The sequence below is a fragment of the Lampris incognitus genome, chromosome 18 (assembly GCF_029633865.1).
Source record: "Lampris incognitus isolate fLamInc1 chromosome 18, fLamInc1.hap2, whole genome shotgun sequence".
Lineage (NCBI taxonomy): Eukaryota > Metazoa > Chordata > Actinopteri > Lampriformes > Lampridae > Lampris > Lampris incognitus.
In genome coordinates, this window is record NC_079228.1 from 13,999,841 (window position 1) to 14,027,171 (window position 27,331).

General features: G+C 46.4%; 1 protein-coding gene across 2 annotated transcripts in view; it reads right to left on the reverse strand.

Annotated features, from left to right (window-relative positions):
* LOC130128850 (zinc finger protein 385D-like) overlaps positions 1-25,594 on the reverse strand; it is a 41,473-nt gene extending 15,879 nt beyond the window's left edge. Inside the window, exons 1-2 of one of the 2 annotated variants that reach the window (XM_056298609.1) lie at positions 25,477-25,594; positions 23,445-23,560 (exon numbers count right to left, since the gene is read on the reverse strand). In XM_056298609.1, the coding sequence (XP_056154584.1) occupies positions 23,445-23,560; positions 25,477-25,486 (126 nt within the window). In that variant the 5' untranslated portion in view covers positions 25,487-25,594. Of the gene's footprint in view, positions 1-23,444; positions 23,561-25,472 lie in introns of both variants that reach the window. The other variant, XM_056298610.1, reaches the window with a different exon arrangement.
* Between the last annotated feature and the right edge of the window lie 1,737 nt (positions 25,595-27,331).

Sequence of the window (27,331 nt, forward strand, 5' to 3'; positions counted from 1 at the left end):
GACAGAGAGTCAGCTACACAAGACCTACAAGGTAGTGAAAAGAGTCCATTAAAAAGTTAATGACAGGCAACATGCCAACTAATGTTCACCTTCAGAAGTCAAAGAGTTGTGGACGGCTCAGGTCAAAGGTTACTGAACGCACAAGATGACACATAGTATGCATGCACTTGCTAACACACACATGCAGACACGCATGCGCATACACACACACACACACACACACACACACACACACACTCAGGCAAGTCGGCCATCTTTCACTGGAGACAAGCGGGTCAATCCTCTGAGATATGGAGAGGGTGGAAATTACACGTTGTGTACTCGGTGGGAGTCTCTATAGGTTCATGTTAGCATTACTAAGAGTCAACATAGCCTCAACCGGCCCTGAGGCCCTGAGGATGGGCTTTCTGTTCAGATGGTAATAACCAAGGCGTGGTTCTCAAACATTCCTGGCCAGGTAAACTCACGACCCATCAAATCCCTCAGAAATTCACAGACCTACACGGTTTTCAAATAACGTATCCTGTTTCGTTCTCTTTCATTGTCCTTTTTACTTGACAACACAGACGGTGCTCTGCCCTCTAATCTAAGCCAGCAAAAGAAGGTTAATGTGCATTGCTTGTGGCAATTTATCATATAATTCAAGCTGAAATATACTATCTACTAATATACTAAAAATATACTATCCAGATGGACTCACCACACAGTATCCCATCGGTTTGCATTGAACTCATGTCTGACCTTTATTTTGATACGTTGCAAAAGATATGCTGTGACCTTTATTTTGATACGTTGCAAGAGATGTCTTGTGTATTGCACAATAGGGAACACCCCCCCCCCCCCCAGTAGTAAACAAGTCTTGTGAAGCACAGATGTGTGCATGGTGAAAGCTTCTCCTCGGTCTTACACTTACTTCTCTCATGCTCTCGGAAGCAATGGCTGCTAGTCTTTTGGTTGTTTAATATTTTAGTTATCATGTGTAGGTGACCGAGATTTACCTTTTATGCGGTGTTACTTCGTTGATGTGCAGATTGACATTAAACAGTAAATGGTAAATGGACTGCATTTATATAGTGCTTTCCTAGTCCGTTTGTAAACTTGAATAGGAACATTTTCACAGGTCTTTCTTTGCAGATTTAGGAATCTCGTAGTGTAAATAAATCCTTCTTTTGGAAAGATTTAATTTATAAATCTAACCCTTGACAGAAGACATTTAAATATTTGCTTTAAATATCAAACCTGTCTTACAAAGTAAATATTTAGCAAAGATTAGATATTTAGATTATATCTAAATATTTTATAAAAATAAATATTTAGTTACAAATTGAATATTTAATCATATATGACATAAAATTATATATGATACAATTAAAATGATAATTAAATATTTATATTTAATTACAATTTAAAATTTAATTAAATATAAATATTTAATTACATTTTAAATATTTCTGTTAAATCTTATACCTAAATGATAAAATCAATATTTAGTTCAAAAACAAATATTTAAATTAAATCTTAAAATCTGGGACTTTAGATTACCGACCACTCAAAGCGCTTTACAGTGTACGCCTCACATTCACCCATTCACATACACTGATGGTGGAGGCTGCCATGCAAGGCACCAAGCTGCTCATCAGGAGCAGTTAGGGGTTCAGTGTCTTGCTCAAGGACACTTCAACATGCTCTCTGGAGGAGCCGGGGCTCGAACCAGCGACCTCCCGATTACTAGACGACCCGCTCCACCTCCTGAGCCATGCCGCCTTCAACAGTCGTTCATTCTGGTGTTGCAGCGATACTAATTTATAATAACATTACATGCTAATGTATGACCATGTTAGCATATCATTTACATGTATGGCCATGTTAGCATATCATTCACTTGTAATTCTTTTGATGGCTAACATTAGCACTTATTGGTTAGCTGTGTTGCAATCATAAGGTAACTTTGCTATGCTAGCTAAGACATTCTAAGTCTTCTCTGTTTTTCGTTTATTGCAGTTTCACTCAAAAATGTTCACTTGTCATACACAAGGATTGGCAATAAAGGAGAAAGGCGCTCGCTTCCGAGCTTGAGAAAGTCGAGTTTGCCCGGCTGTTTAACAGTGTGAACATGCTAGTTGTATAGAACATGTAGCGGGAACAGTACAGTGAACAGCCACACCATCAGTGGGTGCAAGGCAAAATAAAAGGACACAGCCGTGGTCTCTGACGCCGATACCAGCATCAAAGATGAAACGGCTAAGCCAGAAGCTTGCCTCAACTGTTCATCTTCCTCCAGACCTTCAGTCATGGCAGCATCAAGAGTTGTATCTAAATGTTCATCTTCTTCTAAGTCCTCCGTCATTGAGGCATCTGCCATGACCAGAACCTCAGCCGAAGCTGCACCTACTAAGGTGGCCTATGCTAAAAACAACAGCTGAAAATCAAAAAGTAAAGAGGTAGACTAGATCTAGGAAAAGCTACACTGGAAGCAGATTTGGAAGCTTTGGAGATCGAAAAGGAGGCAGCAGCTGCTAAGGTACAAGCGGAGGTCTCAGAAGCAGCTGCAGCTATGGAACATAAAGACATGCAAAGTGTCAGAAGCACTGTCCCACCACAAGTGGTCTGAGGTGAAACTGCCATATGTGGAGGTAATGCAGCTGCATTGGGGCCCAAAACGGTTTAGGGCCTGCACACATGGACCCATTACAATTTTGCCGCTACCGTATCAAAGATCTCGACTCGAGCGCTGAGTCTACAGTATGTTAAACAATGTGCAAAGAGTGCCCATGCATAATTATGGACATGCTACTGCGTAGCAAAATCCACACAGAAGAGTTGGCTAGCTGGTGAAGAGTCAAGACTTGGCACAGCAAAAAGTGTGCCTATGATGTAAGTAGAACTTATTTATAATTTATTTGACTAATAATCAACCTACACACTTGTGTTTATAAGAGCTATGTGCAGACATGAATAAAGTCAATAAGTTTTCATCTGTTATGGTGCTCTGACACATGATTTTGTTAAGTAGGCTAGTCTATCACTGTCTTGGCCTTGCCATTATGACGCCACTTCTGTAGCACTGCGGTCTGCTTGTGATCATTTAATTTAGGCTGTTTTCACATTAAGTATGATTGCTTTGTATTGTGCCAGATTACGATTGCCCCACTGCCGCCAGTCAGCTTTCACATTAGTAATGTTGTTCCGTACCCAAGTACACGTGCGTACCTTCACACGAGATCGGCACGTGCTGCACACATACGCAGATTTCAGAAGAGACAGGCGGCGTTGAGAAATACCTTTGGAGGATAGCGGTCCACTTCCATGTTTTGGTATAGTTGTTTTCACACCTGATGCGAACCACATCCAAGTACACCATACTCAAGACCACCTTTTCAAGTGGACCCGGGGCACGGTACGCAGTGTTCCTGCTACTTAAATGAACTGGACTTGGGGGTCAAGAGTACTCGGTTCGGGCATTCGGGTAGTGTAGCGGTCTATTCCGTTGCCTACCAACACCGGGATCGCTGGTTCGAATCCCCGTGTTACCTCCGGCTTGGTTGGGCGTCCTTACAGACCCAATTGGCCGTGTCTGCAGGTGGTGGTATGTGTCCTGGTTTGCTGCACTAGTGCCTCCTCTGGTAGGTCGGGGTGCCTCTTCAGGGGCGAGGGGGAACTGGAGGGAGTAGCATGATCCTTCCACGCGCTACGTCCCACTGGCGAAACTCCTCACTGTTCGGTGAAAAGAAGCGGCTGGCGACTCCACATGTATCGGAGGAGGTCTGCAGCCCTCCCCGGATCAGCAGAAGGGGGTGGGGCAGCGACCGGGACAGCTCGGAAGAGTGGGGTAATTGGCCAGATACAATTGGTGAGAAAAAGGGGGACAAATCCAAAAAAAAAGAAGAAAAAAAAAAACCAGTACTCGGATCCAGGTCTGGGGTCGTATTGTGAAAGCACCCTGAGGCATCAACTCTGCAGTGTATTTCACTGTTGCTGTTTATTTTAAAGCTGCGTGCTTTCACTTCTTTCATTCACTACTGACATTACGTAATGTTACATCTGACTGTGATGGGCAGCCTGGGGCCCACTCGACCATCTTGCATCGGGGCCCAGCGCTGACTCGTCACGCCTGTGCAAGCGGTCCAACAGGGAACAGAAGAGTATGTGCAATACCAAACACCGCTCAATACCCAAGCCTCTGCTTCATCACCACGCAACGAAATCTTCCACTGTGTGAAAAATCCCACACTGCAGACATCACCCGGGGGGTCACAGAGAGAAGGCCCACGCACAACAGCTTCACAACCTCGGTGAACGAGCATACACTTGCATCTGATCACGTCAGGGCCACCAGATAACCCACACAGACAATATGATGAGCATCCTCCTCACGCCAACACCCCACCCATGATGGGCTAAGCCAAGTTCCGAGCACGCAGAGAGTTAGGGGCTACTGGCCTCTCAAAATGTGATGACAAATGCTCTAACACAGGAGACACACTCATAACAAAAGTCTATTGAAAAAACAAATAAAAAAAACCCCCAAAACCCCCAGAATACAACTGACAACACTACAAAAATCAAAGACTCAAAGGGGGATGAGAGGGATCTAACTTCCAGCAAGCACTACTACCTAGCCAACCGACCACAATATGCTTCCAAATGGATCCACGAAACCCACCATCATCATTCATGGCTGGGTGTAGAACACTATAGTAATGAAGGACCTACCCTTCCTTAGCAACACTGCTAAAAAAAACAACACACAACTGCTTTAAAAACACCGTAATTGCCACAACACTGTCAGTCTGGTGGAAAGTAGACAAAATGACAAACTTCACAGTGTAACCTAGTTCTCATACACCTGTTTGGCACGAGCCAGATCTTCTTGTTAACAAATCACCCGTGACAGGCACCAAATGGAAGGAAAAAGGCACAACACGTCTACGCCACATCTTCGAAAACAATACTTTACTTACCTTCCAGCACTTAATGCAAAAGTATGGTATCGGGAAGGGGCAATACTTCCAATACACTCAATTAAATCATGCAACGATTCAACACAATTAATTAAATTGCTTAATTATTAAATTATACATTAAATAATAAATAGTTAATGAATAAAGTAAATCAAATTAATAAATAGTTAAATTTGCATCGAATTAATTAGTTAACATTAATGCCCAAGAACCAGTACATCCAATAACAACCTTCAACACCACCCCTGTTAGACAACATCAATAAAAGTGCAAGCTCACACAAACCTCTGTCAAAATTACATAAACTTCTATCTTCCACTGACTCCACCATGCCTCTTCCAATAAATAAATGGGAAAAAGATCTTAACATCAGCACCAGCAATGACTTCTGGCCTCGAATATGTGAAAACACCAACATGTCCAAGAACACTAACACTAATTCAACACAGTGATTCACAGAATACACATTACACAACACAGGATACACATAATGGGACTTACCGGGTCAGACTAATAGAATAGAATAGAATAGAATAGAATAGAATAGAATAGAATAGAATAGAATAGAATAGAATACTCTTTATTGGTCATTTTGTACATACATACAAATGAAATGTATTCCCTGTATTTAACCCATCCTAGCTGTGTAGCTAGGAGCAGTGGGCAGCTGCAGCACCCGGGGACCAACTCCAGTTCTTCTGTCCATTGCCTTGCTCAGGGGCACAGTCAGGAGTAACCCTAACACGCATGTCTTTTTGATGGTGGGAGGAAACCGAGTGCCCAGAGGAAACCCACGCAGACACGGGGGAGAACAAGCAAACTCCACACAGAAAGGACCTGGGATGGCCTGGGGTTCAAACCCAGGACCTTCTTGCTGTGAGGCAGCAGTGCTAACCACTGGGCCACCGTGCCGCCCTTAACACAACTGACCACTACTTCCACGCACTCTGACTCTGTCCACCAGTGCAATACTTCTGGAAAGAAATAACCACTAAACTAACACTGTGTTCTGGGTGCAGCATGCCCTATCTCCGTCACTGTGCATACTAGGAGACCTGAGTGTACCTGACACATCACAAGAACAAATCACAGCACCCCTACTGGCAGCCCTAACTATCGCCAAGAAAACGATTCTAAACTGTACTAAACTGGGAAAACCAGAAAACAACTCACCATCTCACAGTGGTCAAATCTTTTTATAAAACAGGTAACCCTGGAACGAAACTCAGCCTTACAAAAAAAAAAAAAAAAAACAATCTGAACAATTCAGTGAAATTTGAAACTTTTTAAAATGATTGAGTTGCCGGTGAGCTAGTGCGACAACAAACACAACCAAACAACATCCATGTACATTCACATCCATACACCAACACACAGGATCATACACACACGGACTCTTGCAACCACACTTTAGAGGTAGACAAGTGGAAACACAATCACACAGACACAAACACAACATTGAAACAGGTTTTTGTTTTTGCCAGCATTATTTTTATTAATACTATGATTATTATTATTATTACAGTCGCATAATGAATTTTTTTCTCCCCTTATTAGCTTTATTTATTTACTCATTCCTCTACTAATTTATTTTATTTTCTACTGATCATCCTTTTGTTCGGTTCTACTATTACTGCTGCCACAAACATCATCAGTGGTTCAACTATTTTTAGGGCCAGACTCACTCCACACAGCTGCTTCCTCACAGCAGCCATTTACCACACATCGTCTCCATCACATCTCCAGTTAATTTTCCTATTTCTATATTCTACATGTTGTTAACCTGTAACCAACCCTACCTTCCTATCTGTATGTCATTCCCGTGTCTTTGTTGTTTTAAATAAAATAAATAAATAATCAAAAAAAGAATTAAAAGAATTTGGATGACACACCAGGGAGCTTTAGGGCATGCCAATCCTCATTCCTCAATGCAACAAATGACTTGGAGCTCACATGAGGCGAAGAGTTGGACCTCCTGGTAAAGTGACTCGGTAAAGAGTCATCTGAGCATGTTGAAAGAATCCGTGCTGTCCATGCCACCAACCCCTGAGCTGCCCTCCAGCTGTCTTGGGACAGACTTCAAGAATTCTACGCAACACCGGAAATAGTAAAAAGTGCCCTATTCCAAAGACTGGCTAGCTTCCCCCAGCTGTCTGCTAAAGACAACACAAAACTGAGAGAACTCAGTGAGCTTCTCATGGAGCTGCTGGCAGCTAAAAATGATGGATATCTCCCTGACCCCACCTACCTCAAGACTCCTCATGGCATAATGCCTATAGCAGAGAAGCTGCCTCCAGGCCTACAGGACAAATGGCTCCTCAGCAGTTCCAGGTACAAGAATCAATACAGAGCAACCTTTCCCGGTTTTTTTGTTCTTCGCTGACTTTGTATCTGGCCAGGCTGAGGCCAGAAATGACCCAAGCTTCATCTTGTCAAGCAGCAGCCAGTCTTGCAGCAAAGGTGAGAGAGCCCCATCAAGACACAATGGATTCAAGACTGTTATATCCGTGCATAAGACAGATGTTTCTGCAACTGTTGAGCAGGTCTCACAGTCTGTCACCAAATCTGATGAAGACGTGCTGGCACGATGGAGGTGAATGGAAAGAAAGCAGTGGGTTTTCAAATTGAAGCAGTAAATGGAGCTGTGTGCATGGATCTCCCACCTCCCATCGAGTGTAATGAAATAATGACCAATAAATCTGAACTACCAACACCAGAGTTTGCTGACGCACATGCTCCTTACATTCCCAAGCTAGATCCTAACGCTCAGATGACGATCCTGCTGGGGAGAGACATGATATGTGTGCATAAGGTGAGACAGCAAGTCAATGGACCCCACAATGTACGCTTAACTCAGCACTTAGGCTGGGTAATCGTCTTCCAGCTGAAGACAAGCTCAGGCTCGCAGTGTTTGAATAAGTGTGCCATGTCTTTCGAGGATGAGATCTTTCTAAAGATTATGGAGAAAGAAGTACATCAGGATGAAATTAACAATTGGGTGGCTCCTTTGCCATTCAGGTCAGTTTGTCCCCCTCACATGGAAGTGAAACACCAGGGGCAGCAGTTCAAAGAAGAGGCCATTAGGGTGGCCAGACTGTGGATTTTTTCCAGCAAGAGGCTGTTTAGGTCTATCCATCACTGTGTAATATGCTGCAAGCTCAGAGGAAAGCTAGAAGTGCAGAAAATGGCTGACCTCACTCCAGAGTGGCTTGACACCGCTCCGCCTTTCACTTACATGGGGTTGGACACATTTGGACCGTGAACAGTGGTCCCTTGACGCACTCTAGGAGGTGAAGCTCACAGCAGAGGGTGGGCCATTCTGTTCACACGCATGAGTACCAGGGGCGTACACACCAAGGTTATAGACTCTAGGGATACCACCAGCTGCGTCAATGCATTGTGAAGTTTCTTTGCAGCTAGAGGCCCAGCGAAGCCGCTTAGGTCAGACAGGGGCACCAACTTTGTTGCCGCCAGTTTGGAAATGGGCTTGGGACATCCTGATGAAAAGCAGACCAGCATCTTGAAGTATCTTCATAGCAACGGCTGCACATGGGAATTTAATCCCCCACACACATCCCACATGGGGGGAGTGTGAGAAGGTATTATTGCATGACATGAAAAATCTTAAACTCCATGCTTTTGCAAAATCAACACACTCATCTGACACATGACGTACTACAGAAAGTTGAATCGGTTCATCTGGATACAAAATTTAATGGGAGAAACATTTCATAACTCATCTAAGTGACTTCGTCAGTCTCATTGCTTCAGTCAGCTGCATAATGACCGAAAATGGCACAATTGCGTCACAACAGAAACCAGCGATTGGTTTCATATGCAAATTGCCGTGACCATTAACTAGAGTTATAATGGCCACATGTACTATTCACAGAGGATTGGGGGAAAGTTGCAATCACAGCATTGTAAGATGGCGACAGATGTATTCTTACCCCCCCCACCACCACCACCACTACCGGTTCAGGGATGGTTGTTCCCTCTTCACATAGATGGCCTATTTGACTCCCCATTCAAACCAGCGTTCCTCCCTATCAAGGATGTGCACATCCTCATCCTTAAAAGAGTGGCCACTGGCCTGTAGATGGGTGTAGACCACAAAGTCCTGGCCTGACAAGGGAGCTCTTCTGTGTTGTGCCATCCTCTTTGCCAGAGTCTGTTTGGCTCCCCCAATGTACAATTCATGGCGATCCTCCCAGCACTTAACAGTGTACGCTATATTGCTCTGTTTGTGCCGGGGGACCCAATTCTTGGGGTGGACCAATTTCTGGTGCAGAGTGGTTTGGAGTTTGAAAGTAACTGAGACGTGGTGTTTGGAAAATATGCATCCCAACTCTTCCAGCGCTCCCACCATATACCGAATCACCACTGGTTTATGCTCAGACAGCTGTTGTCCTTCTCCTCTCTTCGATTATGTCGCCATCTTACGATACTGTGATTGCAACTATTCCCTAATCCTCTGTGAATAGGACAAATGGCCATTGTAATGCTGATTAATGGTCACAGCAATTTGCATATGAAACTGATCGCTGGTTTCAATCGTTATGCAACTGTGTTGCATAATGCTGTGCCCAGATGAACTGATTCAACTTTCTTGGATTTCCTTACCTGGTTTATTGACCATGCATCAAGACACATGAGGTACTTTGTACTCTGATGGCAGAGGTATCAGTCAATGCAAGGCCACTGATCCCTATCTCATCAGATCCCCCCTCACCAATCTTGCTTTCCCCTGCTATGCTCCTGACCCAAAACCCAGGCCAATCTGCTCCACCAGGAAACTTCACTGGAAAAGATCTCCTTAAATGCCAGTGGTGACAAGTACAAGTGCTTGTGAATGAATTCTGGGGCCACAGGACAAATTAATATATTAGCACTCTTCATTCAAGATGCAAGTGTCACGGGGGCGCCCCGGTGGCTCACCTGGTAGAGTGTGTACTACATAAGGCTGAGTGCCTGGGTTTGAATCCAGCTCAGGCCCTTTGCTATATATCACCCCCTCTCTCTCCCTACCTTTCCTGTCTCTCTCAACTGTCACGGTCTAATAAAGACAGAAAATGCCAAAAAAAAAAAAAACTAAAAAAAAAAAGATGCAGCACACATCGCAACCTGCCACCTGGAGATATTGTGCTGTTGAAACAAAGTCAAGCACCAAGGAATGAGTGGCCAATGGCTCTGGTAATGTCAACCTTTCCAAGTAGCGATGGAAGGGTTTGCAAAGTTGAAGCGAAGACATCATGTCAGGGTACCTCAAAGCCATACCTGCGGACTATCTCTGATGTTAACATCCTCCTAGAAAAGGACTGAGAAAAAAGGGGGAAAAAAAGGGTTACATTTTAGTGGCATTGGTTAATGCCAGACAGGGAGTGTTCTACTCTCTGATTTAAGTCAATAAAAGGTTGATGTACATTGCTCATGGTAACTAATCACGTCATGTTGAAATATACTATCCAGATAGACTCACGGTATCACACTGGTTTGCACTGAACTCATGATTGACCTTTATTTTGATACGTTGTAAGAGATATGCAACATTACATAACATTACATGCTAATAATGTATAACCATGTGAGCATATCATTCACTTGTAATTCTGTTGATGGCTAACATTAGCACCTATTGGTCAGCTGTGTTGTAATCAGGGTTGCCGACTGTCCCGTATTAGCCAGGATGTCCCTTATATTGGGCCAAATTGATTTGTCCCGTACGCAAGGCTCAGCGTTTTCGGTTTTTATTTTTCAAAGCCATCCAGCATGCCGAATTTCGCCACAAGAGGACACTGTTACATAACCTCACACGAACAGGAACAACTTTTGGATCATAAAATCCGGGTGAAAATCAGTTTAAACCAATCTGCTCCTTTTAAAAAATCCGGGTATTTTTCGGTGAAAATCGGTAAAAGCCGAAAACGATGAGCCGTGCCCATACGTGACCTCTCTCGTCCCGTTTATTGACTGCTACTCTACTCTAACCACTAGGGGGGCACTCTCACTGTTGTATCAAATCTGATACAACAGCAGTAGCAGCAATGCTGATCACGAAGGGTGAGAATGACCACCTGTCATCATCCAATCACAGCACCCCTCACGTGCATCAGTTGTACATGTACAGTAAACGTGCCAATTCCTTCAAAAACAGAAAAAGTTCCGGCAATGTCTGGTGCTGTTCAGTCGATCTGGCATGTGGAAATATGGATTAACCTGCAAATATGGATAAACGTGCAAAAAAGAAAAGACTGTGCAGCTACAATAAGCAATGGGAAGTAAAAAAGATGTGGGTTAAGCCCGTCAGTGGTGACTGAATGAAAGCTTTCTGTACTTTATGTCGCAGCGAATTTTCAGTTGGCCATGGAGGTGAAAATGACTTGACATAGCTTGCTTTCACAGAAATGCACAAGAAGGCCACACTAGCTAAACATGCAGGCAATATCGGTGCATTCTTCGTGGCGTCGACTGTGGAAAATGACAAAACTGTGGCAAGCGAAGCCTCGTATGTTTACTGTTAAACACGGACTCAGCTACAACAGCACCGACTGTCTTGTTAAGCTCGATGGTGCGTTGTCTCATGACTCAAATGTTGTGAAGAAGATGCACTTGGGAAGAACGAGAGCTGAGATGATCACAATGAATGTCTTAGGACCAAAGACTATGAAAATGTTTCCAGTGTGCGTGAGATATTTTTCTGTGTCTGATGGAGTGCAGTGCAAGTTACTTGACTTTTATGAAGACAGTGATGAAACTGCAAATGACATACATCAAGCGCTGATGAACTGTCTGGAAAAGTATGAACTGGATATTTTATTAATAACCCAGCTCCTTCGTATCGTTCCGAACTCCTTCATATCCACACGCCCTCCCGCACTCCCAGATCCTCTTCTGCTCTCCAACTCACTACACCACCAGCCCGCTTGACTACCATGGGGTCTGGAGCCTTCAGTCATTTGCCCGCCGCCTTTGGAACTCTCTCCCACAAGACATTGGCAACATTGACTCTTTTTCAACGTTCAAATCCCATCTCAAAACGTACATTTTCAAACTGGCATATTCAGTCTGATCCATGCTTCATTGAGTTTTGTGCAGATGATGATTTTATAATTATCTGTTGTATTAACTTTGTATTGTCTACCCTGCTTTGTTTTGATTTTATGCTGTCTGATACAGTGCTGCCTGTTTTGTACTGTGTTCTGTAAGGTGTCCTTGAGTGCTCTGAAAGGCGCCCACAGATAAAATGTATTATTATTATGAAACACATCACAGCCTATGCAGCAGAAAATGCCAATGTCAACTTTGGAAAACACCACTCCGTTTACCAGTTATTGAGCAGTGCCAAGAGTTGCATTCCAAAAGCTAATAGCTCATAATATAGCTCATAACACCTGCAAGCGCGCCTGTGTTCAGCTGTCAGTGGATAGTGAGTCACTGGTTCTAAAGATCTACAGCCACTTCTCAGTATCTGCTTCCAGAAGAGAGGAACCGCATGCATTTTTTTTTGTGTGCCTTTGTTGACATTGAGTGGCGTGAAATTCTGCGTTGTGTTTGCACACGATGGCTGTCTCTTCATCCAGCTGTTGATCGTCTCCTGCAGAGCTGGCCAACTTCTCACCTCATACTTCAGGTCCCCTGGGGAGACCTGTCCTGTGGCACTGAAGAGGATTTTTGAGGATGAAGAAAAAACTGGAGCTACTGAGATTTATCTGTGCTTTTTCCACAACGTGGGGTGTGTTTTTGACACACTTGTTAGAAAGCTGGAGGAAGCAATGCTCTGCATCACAGATGTTTATGAGGAGGTAGGAAAATTTAAAGCGAAGATGCTTAAGCGGAAACAAGACAGCTTTTTTAGATACCAGACCAAGCAGCTGATTGACAAACAAGTGTGGCACAAAGACCAAAGCAGCAAAAGGACTTTCTGAAGTTCCATGACTCTGTCATTGCATACATTGACAAGTGGTTTGATTTCTCATCAGAAAATGTAATGATGAAACTGAAACCGATCGGCCTACATGAGGAGCTCTCCTTCACTGACCTGGAGTAGGTGGTGGCTGCCCTCAAAATGACAGAGACAGTCAGTATGGACCAACTCTATGAAGAGTTTTGTGCTGGCAGGGAGGAAATACAGAAAGCCAGACAAGATAACACAAAATCCACCAATGAGAAGCGGGTGGCACTTTTCCAAAACATAGGGAAAGCCAACTTGATCAACATGTTCAGGATTGTCTCATTTGTCCTCAGTGTGCCAGGCTCAAATGCCTTTGTAGAGAGGATTTTCTCTCTGACGACCATTAAATGGTCAGACTCAAGAAACAGATGCAGCACAGAGCTGATCAAAAATGAACTTCAAATATCTGTGAACTGTGACTTGATATGTAAGGACTTTTCTCTGGCAGCACAAAAGGACGAAAGACTGCTTGAATCGGTCAACAGCAGCAAAAAATATTCATGGAAAAAGTAGACTTGGTGAGCAGGCATGCCCCGCTTTTCCTCTTTTGCATTTCAATGTTTTTTGTTTGTTTGTTTGTTTGGGTTTGTTTTGTGAGGGTCCAAGTTGTGATTTCACAAGTGTTCTGACTTAGACTAATAGTAAAGGTAATAGGTAATGGTTCAAATAAAGGACTGTATTAAAGGTACCTGCTGTAAATTAACAAACTATTATTAAACCTACCGTATGTTGCCAAGGCATGAGAGTTGTGTATTGATCTTTAATTTGACTGTAAGAGATTAGCTATCATTATGACAAATGGCTTAAAACAATACTGTATATTCACACAACGCAATGCCCACACCGCCGCGGCACGCCACCTTTTGTCCCTTAGTGGAAAAGTTGGACACCCTAAAAAAAAAAAGTAGTGGAAAAGTAGTGGGAAAGTTGGCAACCCTAGTTGTAACCATACAGTAACTTTGCTGTGCTAGCTAGGAGACATTCTACGACTTTTCTGTTTTTACTTTGTTACAGTTTAAATCATACATTTTCACGTCATCCACGTGGGTTGTCAATAACGGAGCAGGAAGCTCACACCCTGGCTCGCGAACATCGAGTTTGGCGGGCTATTTAACTACGTTAGCGTACTAGTTGTATAGAACACAGCGGGGCCAGTCCAGAAGGCGTCTAACTAACGGCACAACCCCAGACTGCTCAGTGCTGGACGGGGTTTCTTCATGCGGGTAAAACAACCGTCCCGTGTCCGTGGGTTCAGGTGCTTGTGCACCCCGCGCGTAATCTACGGCAGTGGTTCTCAACCTTTTTGGGGTCCTGGACCCCCTGCGTATTTTTGATCTACCCTGAGGACCCCTCCACCTGATCTTGGGGGAGAGGGGTTGCAATTTGATAGAAACAGTAGCAACTGCATTTTAAATTGCATTATAGCATTTATTCTATATAACTTTCAGATATATGTAACAAAACAGAATATGTATTCAGTAACTTTCAGATATATGTAACAACAGAATTTTTATGTAGTAACTTTTAACAATGCAAACGGGAACGAGATCTCTTATTAAAATACAATAAATTACACTTGTGAAACAGATGTAATTAGAGAAAAAAGTCCTGTTACCCTTTATAGTTTAGGTAGATAAAGGTCTCAGTCACATTTGAGTAAAATAATTCTATTTCTATAAATGTCATAGTGTGGTGACCCACATCTATATAATGAGAGACATTCACCTAAGAGGACGGTGTACCTTTAAGGGGAGAGGCGAGGGGTCAGATAATGCACTTCCGCTTCCGGTTGAGAGTTCAGTTCAGTGTCGTTGTCGAATGTATGACATGCTAAGTTGGAGCAAGTAAACTACCTCGACTACGTCTACTCTCACGTCTCCTGTCTCGTTGTTTTCTAACTCCACAATAGGATCTTTTTTTTAAAGATATTTTATTTTCACGGACCCCTTGCAATTACACCACGGACCACTAGGGGTCCGCGGACCCCCGGTTGAGAAACACTGATCTACGGCATTCACAACTGCTGCGCTTAAGTAGTCGTCAGCTACTCCCAGAAAGTGTTTGATTAATCGCGGAGAATTATCACGTTTTTGTTCGCCCAATACCGACAATCAATCCTGGCCACAAAAGAAGGTCTCGAATACAACCAGTAAAGGGTGAACGAATGCAGGCGGGACCAACCTGATCGTAGATGAAATAGCAGGAGTCCTCGATTAGTTCTGAGAGGCTGGTGTCTGCGGGGGGGGGGGGAAGCCGGATGTGAAGAGTCGGGTAATTGGCCAAGTACAATTGGGGAGAAAGGGGGGGGCTAGTGCTGCCAATTGGGGCTACTTTTGGTTTGATTGGGCGGGTGAAAACGGCTCTGATAAACATAATTATTATTACATACATACACCGAACAGACAGAGAAACCTTCTACTAAACGGCAGTAAAGGGAAAAAAAGGGGGGGTATTTTTGGGCGGGTTCAGGGCTCTGATTGGGCTATTCAAATGAGCTGCAATCTGATTGGACTAAACCCCCCGTTTGACTCAGTAACACGACTGCTTTCTGGCAGGTGTGACCATGTTCCGGTGGCTTTCAGCCGAAGTGCATCCGTGGTTGTCATGGTGACAGCAGCTGCTTAAAAGCCTAAAAGCCTTAAATTACCTTAAATTGAATGTTCAGTAGAGTATATACTCATCTGGTCCTTTTTGTCCGACGTTATGTAAATTAAACGGTGTCACCAACGAGAAGCGTCCACATTTCCTGAAGAGACTTTTAACGTGAGGAAAACAGATTAGCGGAGCGGCTAGCGGCTAATGAGGAATCTCTCATTATAATGCCGTGGGTTTAATGGTGGAATAAGGGTCACTTTCCGATTGAGGATGACGGTGTTAGAATACAGCTGCGCTGCCAGCTGCGGTTTCTTTCCCATATTATAAGAAACGTTATGAGAGGTGATCGAGTCTTGCTGAGCACAATTTAACTTGCGTAAGTGGTTAGCGTAGGTATTAAACACAGTGTGTCAAAACCAAATAAAATCAAAGGCCTTTAGGAGGACACTTCGTGTTCTGTTCGCGTTTTCAACAGCTGCCGTCACTAAAGTCACCAGTTGACATGGACGCTCGTTCAACAGCGGGAGTCTTTCCTTCTCTAAATACCTTCAATTCTGTTCATTTAAGATGGCACAACGTAGGAAATGATTGTTCAAACAAATCTATGTTCACCTACCCACAGCGCCCCCAACTGCATATTTGAGGTAGTTGCATTGCCACTGCTTTACTACTACCTCTACTACTACCACTACTACTACTACTTTCGGCTGCTCCCGTCAGGGGGCGCCACAGCGGATCATCCGTTTCTATCGCTTCCCGTCCTCTGCATCTTCCGCTGTCACACCAGCCACCTGCATGTCCTCGCTCACCACATCCATAAACCTCCTCTTTGGTCTTCCTCTTTTCCCCTTCCCTGGCAGCTCCATATTCAGCATCCTTCTCCCAGTATACCCAGCATCTCTCCTCCACACATGTCCAAGCCATCTCAATCTTGCCTCTCTTGCTTTGTCTCCAAACCGTCCAACCTGAGCGGTCCCTCTAATATACTCGTTCCTAATCCTGTCCTCCTTTGTCACTCCCAATGAAAATCTTAGCATCTTCAACTCTGCCACCTCCAGCGCCACCTCCTGCCTTTTCATCAGTACCACTGTCTCCAAACCATATAACATAGCTGGTCTCACAACCGTCTTGTAAACCTTCCCTTTAACGTTTGCTGTGCAGTGCCAAAACCACAGATGAATGATTAGTCTACAACTATGCACTGTGTCGACTAGTGGATTTGATAGGTAACTATTTGACTCTGACTAATCTGTGAAACACGCAAGAATGGGCAACATATCCAGAAAAGGCCGGTGTGGGTGCAGGTCATTGTTCCAACCAAGCAGTTACACACCTGAGTCTACAAATCAAGACCTTTAGCAAAGACTATTGGTTGACTGATAGAATCAGGGGCCTCATGTATCAATCATTATGGGCAAATTTGTTCTTACACACCTATGGGACTTTTTAGCCCCGAAGTTTGTCTCAGAGACCAGTGTAGAGCCTGGTAACCCCTGAATTTAGACACCGGTTGGCTAACGCTGATGTCTTTGCAGGCCTGGGTGATTGCTCGTTGCAAGAGGTAGACAATAGATGTTAGGAGGAGGGAATCACAAATAACCATCATACTTTGCTACTGATGCTCAGACAATCTTGAGGGCTAAAAACATTCCATGGGTATGTAAGAACAAATTTGCCCACAGTAACTATTGATACATGAGACCCCAGGTGTGTAACTGATTGGTTGGAATAAAGACCTGCACCCACACCGGCTCTTTCTGCATCATGTTGCCCATCCCTGCTAGTGTAGACTACGTATATCTGACTACATACTGTGCAGTGTGCTCCTGGACAATATCTGCAGGAGCTCAAAGAAAATAGAATCAGTTCATCTGGACACAACATTCATTGAGGAAGAAACGTTTCATCTGTCATCTAAGTGACGTCTACAGTCTCAGCTGACTGCAGGTATCCCCACCCCTATAAACAATAGTTTCATAACGACCGAAACCAACGATCAGTTTCATAAGCATAGCCCCCCCCCTCCCCAGTTCAGGGATCGTTGTTCCCTCTTCACATAGATGGCCGGGGGGGGGGGGCTAAGAGTATATCTGTCGCCATCTTACAATGCTGTGATTGCAAACATTAACAAATCCTCTGTGAATAGTACACATGGCCATTGAAACTCTAGTTAATGGTCACGCCCATATTTGCATATCAATCAATCAGTCAATCAATCCCGATCGTTGGTTTTGGTCATTATGCCACTGTATGGTTTATAATACCTGCAGTCAGTTAAGACTGAAGAGGTCACTTAGATGAGTGATGAAATGTATCTCTCAACAAACATGGTATCCAGATGATGAACTGATTCAACTCGTTCTTACCTGGATTACTCAGCACGAGTCAAGACATAAAGACATAAAGACATAAAGACATCTACTCATATATTTTCGTAATGTGTGTGTGTGTGTGGTGTTAGTGTGGATAGCGGGACCGAAAACTAAAGCACTTATGATCCTAATTCTTTTTGGAGGTGGTAGGTGTTGTCTCAGAGAGTAAGGGAAAAATCCCAGAAAAGTAAAATTATGCATACATATGCAAAATATGCATTTTTCTAAAAACGGCTAAAAACCAATTTTTCTCGGCATTTCAAATGATTCTGAGCATCTTTGATTTTTTCACCTTTATAAAAAAAATTTCTGGGACTTAGAAATGTTTTGGCATAATGCAAAATATGCATTTTTGCAAAAATGCACATATGATCCTAATTTTTTTGGAGGTGGTAGGTATTGTTCCAGAGAGGACCAGAAAAATAGCAGAAAATTAAAATAATTATGCATAATTATGCAAAATATGCATTTTCTAAAAATGGCTCAAAACAACTTTTCTCGGCATTTCAGATGATTCTGAGCATTTGGGGGGAGGGAGTTGGAGTGGGGGGGGGTTTAGGGGCAGGGGGAAGGCGGTTAGCTGGCAGGATGAAGAGGAGGGAGATTTAGACGGGTGGATAAACAAACCGCTACATTGCAGCGGGGTTCTTCTAGTAAAGACCTAAAGCCATAAAGACATAAAGACACCTGCAGGAGAGTTTTAATGAGCTCATAAATACACAGATGTACAAAACCCAACTGGACAAAAGCCTTACCTGAGGTGAAATAGAAAAGGCCATGTTAGATTCAAATGTGTTTGTATTATGAAAGATTAATGGACTCTATGGACATCTGGGCTCTATCGTGGAAAACGTATAACGCAAATTGTTTTGAAGCATTTTCTACCCTTCAATTCAAGAGCTCTTGCCAGCATCTGAAAACATAATAAACAGTATTTCAAAACATTATTGTGTTGCTGTTTGGTGGGGTGTGTGTGTGTGTGTGTGTGTGTGTGTGAGCTCCTACGTCTGTTCTTAGGATTGTTAATGAACTCGTGTTGGCGCGGCGCTGTTTCATAATGGACACCTGTTACTAAAACCAAATGACTTTATATCGAAGTTTGTGTGGTTGTTGTCGGTGCCATGCAGAAAACAGCAGTTGTGTATTGTAACTGTGACGTGCAAAGTGGACGCTAATGTCTCGGGCGTTTGATTTATGAATCCGGGAATGAAAAGTGAAGGGTGCAGAAAACACAGCATATACGAGGACCGTGTTCACGTTTAATATTCAAAGGGAAGTGACTGTACACTTTTCATTCCCCCTCATCCTGCCCATGAACAAACCCTCCACCCTCCACCCCCCACCCAGAAAGCACCTCCACCACCTTCTGACCTCACACATTCCACGCACTTCACCTCCCTCCATCTGCTCCCCTCTGAACTCCTCTACCGCTCTCTCTCCTTTCACCTCTCCCCTCCTCGCTCCCCGATCAAAGTCACCTTCATGCCTCCCCGAGGAGCAGCTGTCTTATCCATCACTCCCACTTCACGCGCCAAGACGACCCAGCGCCTGTGGTAAAGTCAAATCCCCTTCTCCTCCTTCGCCCGCTACCTCCACCTTCTTCTCATATCGCTCTCCACACCAGCGACGGCCCCACCTGAGCCAGCGACGGCCCCACCTGAGCCAGCGACGGCCCCACCTGAGCCATCGTCGCTATGCTGACGACGAGCCTCTGTTTTGTCTCAGCAGCCTCGAGGCGGATAGTGCTGAAATGCATAGCCTCGCGCTCCGCCTAGGATGCTCTTCAGTGTGCGGCGGCGGCGGCGGCGCGTCCAGCGCGCTGCCAGAGGGATGAGTTATGGCTGAACCATATGGCCAAGTGAGACCAGGCAGGCTAACCTGGAAAAACGTTAGTCGCCTCAGTAGCCTTAATGATGAATGTCTCTGGATTTACGTCTTGAGCGCTGGCTTTGACGGTTAAGGGTGGACGCATGACGTCAGCGTTTAGCAGGAGCGGTTTTGACGAGTGAGCCGGTGCAGCTGTGTGTTTGTGACTTTAGTCCTTTTTCTTTTTTCTTCTTCTTCTTTGTTTTATGAGTTTGGACAGAGTAGCGGCATTCTGTCTCCAGGCCAAAAGCGACACGCCTCAACATTGTCAGACGACTGGCCAAGGCGTCCAATCAAGACCCCATTAGAGGTAGTGGTCCTCTGGCTCGCAGCATACGGGAGCGTAACCACATCGTGAACATCCACACACACACACACACACACACACACACACACACACACACACACACACACACACACACACACACACACACACACAGATACACAAACAGATAGGCGCACAGTGGTTGCCATGGCAACCCACATGTGGGCGCCAAACAATATCTTGGCAGAGCCTTACTGTTACAGAATCAGGCACACACATATAGCATCCACATTCACATTAGAATGCACACACACACACACACACACACACACACACACACACACACACACACATACAGCATGCATTCCTGCAGAGAGAACAGGCAGCCAGGGTTCAGCTCTGCGCCCACTATCACCCACAGGTTCAGCTCATCATCGCTGTTACCACAGAAGGGGTGAGTCAGTCACCTTTGCGCTTAAGAGCGCTCCACAATTAGCGAACAAAACTAGCGAACAAAACCCCAGCTCGTGACACGCGGACCTTGTGTGGTTCTCCCCGGTGTCAAGGCTAGCACCGTCACACCACACGCCGCCATAGTTTTCTTTCCAACGATCCTGTCAGCTGATTTGTGAAATGCTACCACCTCTATGGGTGGCGTGTGTTTGGTTGAGGGTGTGCGCCTTAAAAGCCTGTGAAAACCAAGACGTATAATCACATAGCGGTGTTAAAACAGCTCGGGGGGGGGGTAGCGTAGTGGTCTATTCCATTCTCTACCAACACGGGGATCGCCAGTTCGAATCCCCGCGTTGCCTCCGGCTTGGTCACGCGTCCCTACAGACGCAATTGGCCGTGTCTGCAGGTGGGAAGCCGGATGTAGGTATGTGTCCTGGTCGCTGCACTAGCGCCTCCTCTGGTCGGTCGGGCACCTATTCTGGGGGAGGGGGGAATAGCGTGGTCCTCTCACGCGCTACGTCCCCCTGGCGAAACTCCTCACTGTCAGGTGAAAAGAAGCGGCTGGCGACTCCACATGTATGGGAAGAGGCATGTGGTAGTCTGCAGCCCTCCCCGGATCGGCAGAGGGGGTGGAGCAGCAACTGGGACGGCTAAGAAGAGCGGGGGTAATTGGCTGGGTTCAGTTGGGGAGAAAAGGGGGGAAATTCAAAAACAAAAAGAAAAAAACGGCTCGGGGGTATTGTTCCTACGGCGTTTAAAGAGGCGGTAACGATGCAACAACTGTGCCGAGGGGGGAGAGAAGCGAGGTGTTTCCATCAAATGCGGTCAATTTTTAGTAAGAGGGAAGGAGAACCACGAGGGACGAAGAGTCAGGGAGGCGGGGGGGGGGTATCAGGGGTGAACCTGCCTTGGCGGATGAGGCTTTGCAACGTGTTGAAAGCGTGAAACACGCAAAATAAAGGTTGAGAGAAATGACAGCTGGAGATAAATTGAAAAATGTATTTAAAGAGAGAGGCTGGGCGGAGAGGCTGGGTGGAGAGGGCGGATGAGAAGATTGGAGGGGGAGGGGGGGTGAGAGGGGAGGCAGGCTGAAATGGAATGGGAGGGGACGGAGATGCAGACCAACAGCTCTTCCCTTTCTCATCAGCTGGCAGAGTGGCCCGTCTGACAAAGGGTGGGCAAGCACGCACACGCACGCACACGCACGCACACACACATACAGAGGCGAAAATTTCACAATGCGCATGATAGGCCCCCACTTTCTCTTTATTTTTCTTCAACCCCTTAAAAGCCCACTCGCTCTCGCTCTCTCTTCTCTCTCTCTTTCCCTCTCTCTTGGTCTCTTTCCCTCTCGCTCTCCCTCTCGCTCTCGCTCTCTCTCTTGCTCTCTCTCCCTCTCTCTCTTGCGCTCTCGCTCTCTCTCTTGCTCTCTCTCCCTCTCTCTCTTGCGCTCTCGCTCTCTCTCTCGCTCTCTCTCTTGCGCTTTCTCGCTCTCTCTCGCTCACTTTCTCTCTCTCTTTCCCCTCCCTCTCTCACTCTCTCTCTTCCCCCCCCCTCTCTCTTTCTCTCTCGCTTTCTCTCTCCCTCTCTCCCCTTAAGCCATCCACATGTAAGAGTATGTCATGATGCAGAAATGAAAAAAGTAAAGAGGGGAGTGGAAAAAGTATAAAATGGCCAATTTTGCCTCAGAGTGTGTATTAGCCCAGTCTCAGCGAGGCTTTCCAAGTGGCTTTCAGCCGCTTGCTTCGTCTCCTCTAGAGCCCTTGGAATTGGTGATAGTGTTGCAAAAAAATGCTTTCGGTGCTTCCTCTTCAGCATGCTAACACAAAATTAAAAAAAAGAAAGAAAATGAGCTGCACGCAGTTAAAATGTCAGAAATGTGATGATATGATGAACTTATTTCAAGGTGAGTGATGACGCCTGGCTGCGCTGTGGCCTTGCTCATGTCTGGAGTCCTCTGGCTACACGGTTCTGCACAGTCCACCCATAAAAACACTCTCCCGCGTCTCAGAGTGACATCTCAACTAGCGAAAGTCACATCCAATTTCCCTTGTACACGTGTGTGTGTGTGTGTGGGTGTGTATGTGTGTGTGGGTGTGTGTGGTCGCAGTGCTTGTGTGTGTGTGTGTGTGTGTGTGTGTGTGTGTGTGTGTGTGTGTGTGTGTGTGTGTGTGTGTGTGTGTGTGTGTGTGAGTGGGTGGTTGGGTGCTTGTGTGAGTGTAGTCGTGGTGCTTGTGTGTGTGTAGGTGGGTGTGTGTGTGAGAGTGTAGTCATGGTGCTTGTGTGTGTGTGTGTTTGTGTGTGTGAGTGGGTGGTTGGGTGCTTGTGTGAGTGTAGTCGTGGTGCTTGTGTGTGTGTGTGTGTAGGTGGGTGTGTAAGTGTGCATGCGCGTGTGCGTGAGTGTGTGAGGTGCTTGTGTGTGCGCGTGTGTGCGTGAGTGTGTGTGTGTGTAGGTGCTTGTGTGTGTGTGTGTGTGTGTGTGTGGGTGTGGGTGCGCGTGGATGAGTGTGTGTGGGTGGAGTGCTTGCGTCCTTCTATGCCTGACACCTTTATTCGTTATGGTGAAAAGCCACCAAAGATTATCCGTCTTCACCTTCAGCCCGCTGTGAACTTACCCTTCACAAACACGGGGGGACAGCTCGTTTCGACCCCCCCCCCCCAGGTTGTGTGGAAATGTCAGCACTCACCGCATCAGAAGTGATGTATTCAGAGAGGCGTTGGTGGTGCATTCACATATACAACTATTGTGCGTGTGTCTACTTGAATGCGATCCTGAATTGAATGCAGCCTATGCAGGTGAAGTAGAGTGCAGTCACTGCTCTGTCAAACACCCGCCACCTCCCCCACCCCCCACCCCCACCCCCCCACACACACGCACACGCACAGAAGAGATGATTTGGGCTGAGGGGAAAAAAATGACAAACAATACGGCTGCTGACGGAGTGGTTGCCACGGCGACGGCGGTGATTGACGCTTCTCACCTCATTGAATCTGGGCAGCAGGCGGAAGGGAAGGAGGGGCTTCAGGTCGGTGGAGGGCGGGGCCCTGCCTGGCGCGTGCCGGGCCAGCGGCGGCAGAGCTGCCTGACACATATTACCTAAGAGACCCGCCGGGAGGCGGGGGGGGGAGGGGGGGCAGAGAGAGAGAGAGAGAGAGAGAGAGAGAGAGAGAGAGAGAGAGAGAGAGAGAGAGAGAGAGAGAGAGAGAGAGAGAGGCGCGTGAGGCAGACACCCAAACACAGAACCGGTTCCACCGTCGCGGAGAATAAGAAGCGACTGTCACGACGCCCTTCACTGATCACACGAGAGCAGGCTGTCGCCGCGAGGGAAAAGTTGCCCGGACTGCTCCGACGTACCAATAAGCGCTCTTTAAACTTGCTCCTCTCTCCCCTCTCCGCTGTTCGGATCAAATGACCCTGAAATTCCATCTCACCTCCCAGGATGCGCTCGTGAGCTCGGGGAATGATTTGTCCCGCATATAAATAAACAGCCGTCGTGTGGGAAGTTTGCTGTGTGGGCGCAACAACACCGCAGCAAGCGGGGCATTTCTGTCATGGCCACAAATAGCAGCGCGAGCTGCGTGGAGGGTCCTGGGGAAGGGTAGTGGTGTGTTTACTGGGCCCAGTGCTCCAGAATGAAGGAGGGAAGGTAAAACACATTTCATTGTTTTATTACTAGTTATATGACCAAAACACTTTTTACGATAATTCAAATAAAATATACTATTTTTGAAACGAATATGTCAGTATGACACGAGCTGAAAATCCGCAGCGTTAAACTTCACATGTTGGGGGGTTTTGTAGTATGTTGTAATATGTTGATCTAGAGATGATACACGTTACAATACAAACAAAGCCCGTCGTTGCTCTACCGTTACGCACGCGTTTCTTCCTCGGCGCTTTTCAACCCGGGGACCCGGGGACCCGGGGATCCGGGGACAAATCCGAGAAAGAGACGCGAAGCGACAAACTACGCAGCCAAATTTAGAGAGGGTTTTTTTTTTTTGCTTGCTTGCAAACTGATTTTTCATCAAATTGTATTACAAAATCAGCGGTTCTCACTCAGGTCCTCACAGACCCCCCCCCCCCCGCCGCCCCGCTGCTGGTTTCCCATTCTGCCAGGCCGTCCATTACATTGATTATATTCATCAGTTACATCCACCTGTTGTGAGTGTAACAGATAAATATAATCAATTACCAGTCAGCACAGAAAACCAGCAGCGGGGGGTGTGGGGGGGGGGTCTGTGAGGACTTGATTGAGAACCGCTGATTTGAAGTACGCGCGCGCACACGCACACGCGGAGGGTCCGGGTTCAGCGAGGCCACCGCTGAGTGGTCCGTGATTAGCGGTTTGTTTGCGCTGCGGAGTTCCTGATTACGGAAGCTGATTGGGTTTTGTTTTTTTAATGTTTGTCGCCGCATTTTCTCGGAGCTTGACGAGCTACAGCGCTGATCCGGGGGGACCCCGCCCGCCCGCCCGCCCGCGTAATCCAAGTGATCCGAACAACCAACCCGGCGCGCAGCCATCCGCTCCACATCGCGCCCGTTTCCCCTTTTAAACCCCCCAAACAAGAGACGAGGACGCCGCCGCCGGACGGAAGGGACGCAACAAGACCTGTTTCGGACCCACGCACGCACAGTACAGTACGGTAAACGGGGTTTCGTGGCTGTACGGCGCCGACGTAGAGACGCGTTGCCCTTACGGCTAGCAGCGCGAGCCCGTGCACGCTTAATGTGCAAACTGTTTATGAAAAATAAAAACTTGTTTGCGTCAGAAACCCCAGTAAACACAGCTCTTGACGGTAGAGACCTGGTCCTGGTGGGGGGACACCAGCTCCGGCTGCCTACTGCAGAAACAAACACAGCCTACATCGATTTAAAACCAGCAACAAGTGGCAGGTTACAGTAGACTCGTCATTATGAGCCAAACTCTACGACGAACAGCGAAAACAATGGGGTCCCCCCCACCCCCAAAACCCCGCTACTGCGCAACACACAAAGCGTTACTTACATACCGAAATACATGGCGACTCCCGAGTACAATCCGGCAGATCAGTTAAGTCTCTGTCATCTCCCAACACATAGAAGACCTGCTCTCTCCCTCCCTCCCTCCCTCTCTCTCTCTCTCTCTCTTCTCTCTCTATCCTGCGCCAACGATGCTGCTCCCTCCCTCTCATCTGGATTCCCTCCTCCCAAGTGCCCTCCCTCTCTCCTCCTCCTCCAACCCTTCCTCTCAGTACCTGTCTCTCTCTCCCCCCCTCCCTCTCCTCTCCCCCCTCTATCTCTCTCCCTCTCTCTGACTTTCTAACACACCTATTCATACACGTCACTAACACCCAGCACTGTTCGTGCATTTAGATTCTCTCTGTTTTATTCATATGAGCTATTTTGACGCAACCAGCGTGGCGAGGTGACTTGAATAGTGCTGTATGATGACTTACCCGCCACGCGCGCACACACCTTAACGCTGACATCCGGGCTAACCGCGTAACCTACATCCGCTCGCGCGCAACCACGCGTCTCCGATCATTGACGACAAAGGGATTGTAAAGCACGTTCAAAGTTTCTGGTTAATAATGGATAGGGGGATCAGGGGAGGTCACGGTCCGAGCGCCAGAGACAGTTGGGGGAGAAATCCCGCCTCTCCCTCTCTCTCTCACTCCCACTCACTCAATTCACTCTCTCTCTCTCTCACTCCCACTCACTCAATTCAGTCTGTCTCTCTGTCTGTCTGTCTGTCTCTCACGGTGTGATTCACTCCCTCCAAGCCACGGTGGTGTGGCTGAGTCTACAGGCTCCCCTCCCAGGCTGTTGGCTCTGGAATAAGCGGGGGGGGGGGGGTTATGCCTCTGTAAATGGTTTTACATCCTTGCTCCGTTTCTCCTGGGCCCGGTATTTTTAGATGCATCCCGGATCCCGGGGCCGTCACCGTGTTGGGATGAAACCGCACACGACAACTACACCGTCCAACACAAAACATTAAATATGCTCTCTTAAAAAAAACACACACACACACACACACAAACACACACACAGTGAGATCATGCATATGCATGTTCTCTTTTAGATGCCTAATATTGCACTCTTGCAAACTACTCTCCTTCTCCCTGTCTCTCCCTCACCTTCAGACACACAAACACACACACACACACGCACGCACGCACGCACGCACGCACACACACACACACACACACACACACACACACACACACACACACACGGAAACACGTGCATACCACAAATACCCTCAGGTTTTTGAAAATGCTCGCTGTCTTGTCTGTGTGACTTTGGTTCAACTTTCCTGTTCTCCTATGCAACCGTGGCTCCCCTCCTCCTCCTCCTCCTCCTCCGCTGGGTTTCCCACACGCCGCGGATGTTTAGTGCGACCGGCCGTCCAACAAGCTGCTGTCCTGGATGCATGTATTTTCTTTCCTGCATTTGAATTATCATACCTTTGAATTCGTGCTGCAGACAACAGGGAGAGTAACACAAATTTCAGCAGTCAGAGCAGATAGTAGACACCGACACCTCCACACCCATAAACAATACACACCGAGGTGCTGATATACGCTGACATATGTAAAAAAAAATCAAATAAAATAGGAAATAGAGCTCCGTTATGGACCGCTCTGCAAAATGTGCTGTTTTTTGTTTTGTTTGTTTTTTGTTTGCAAATACAAGCTTGCACATGCAAGGGTGGTTTAAATTGTGTGACCGACGCATCGGGGGGGGGGGGGGTACTTCCTGGGTCAGACGTCTCCGATAACACCGAGGGCGGTCTGGCGGCGGCCTCGCCTGGCGCTGACTGTGTTGTCGGTGTCGTCGTGCGGGGAGGTGTGTCGAGGGTGTGTGGCTCGGGAGAGCTGGTGT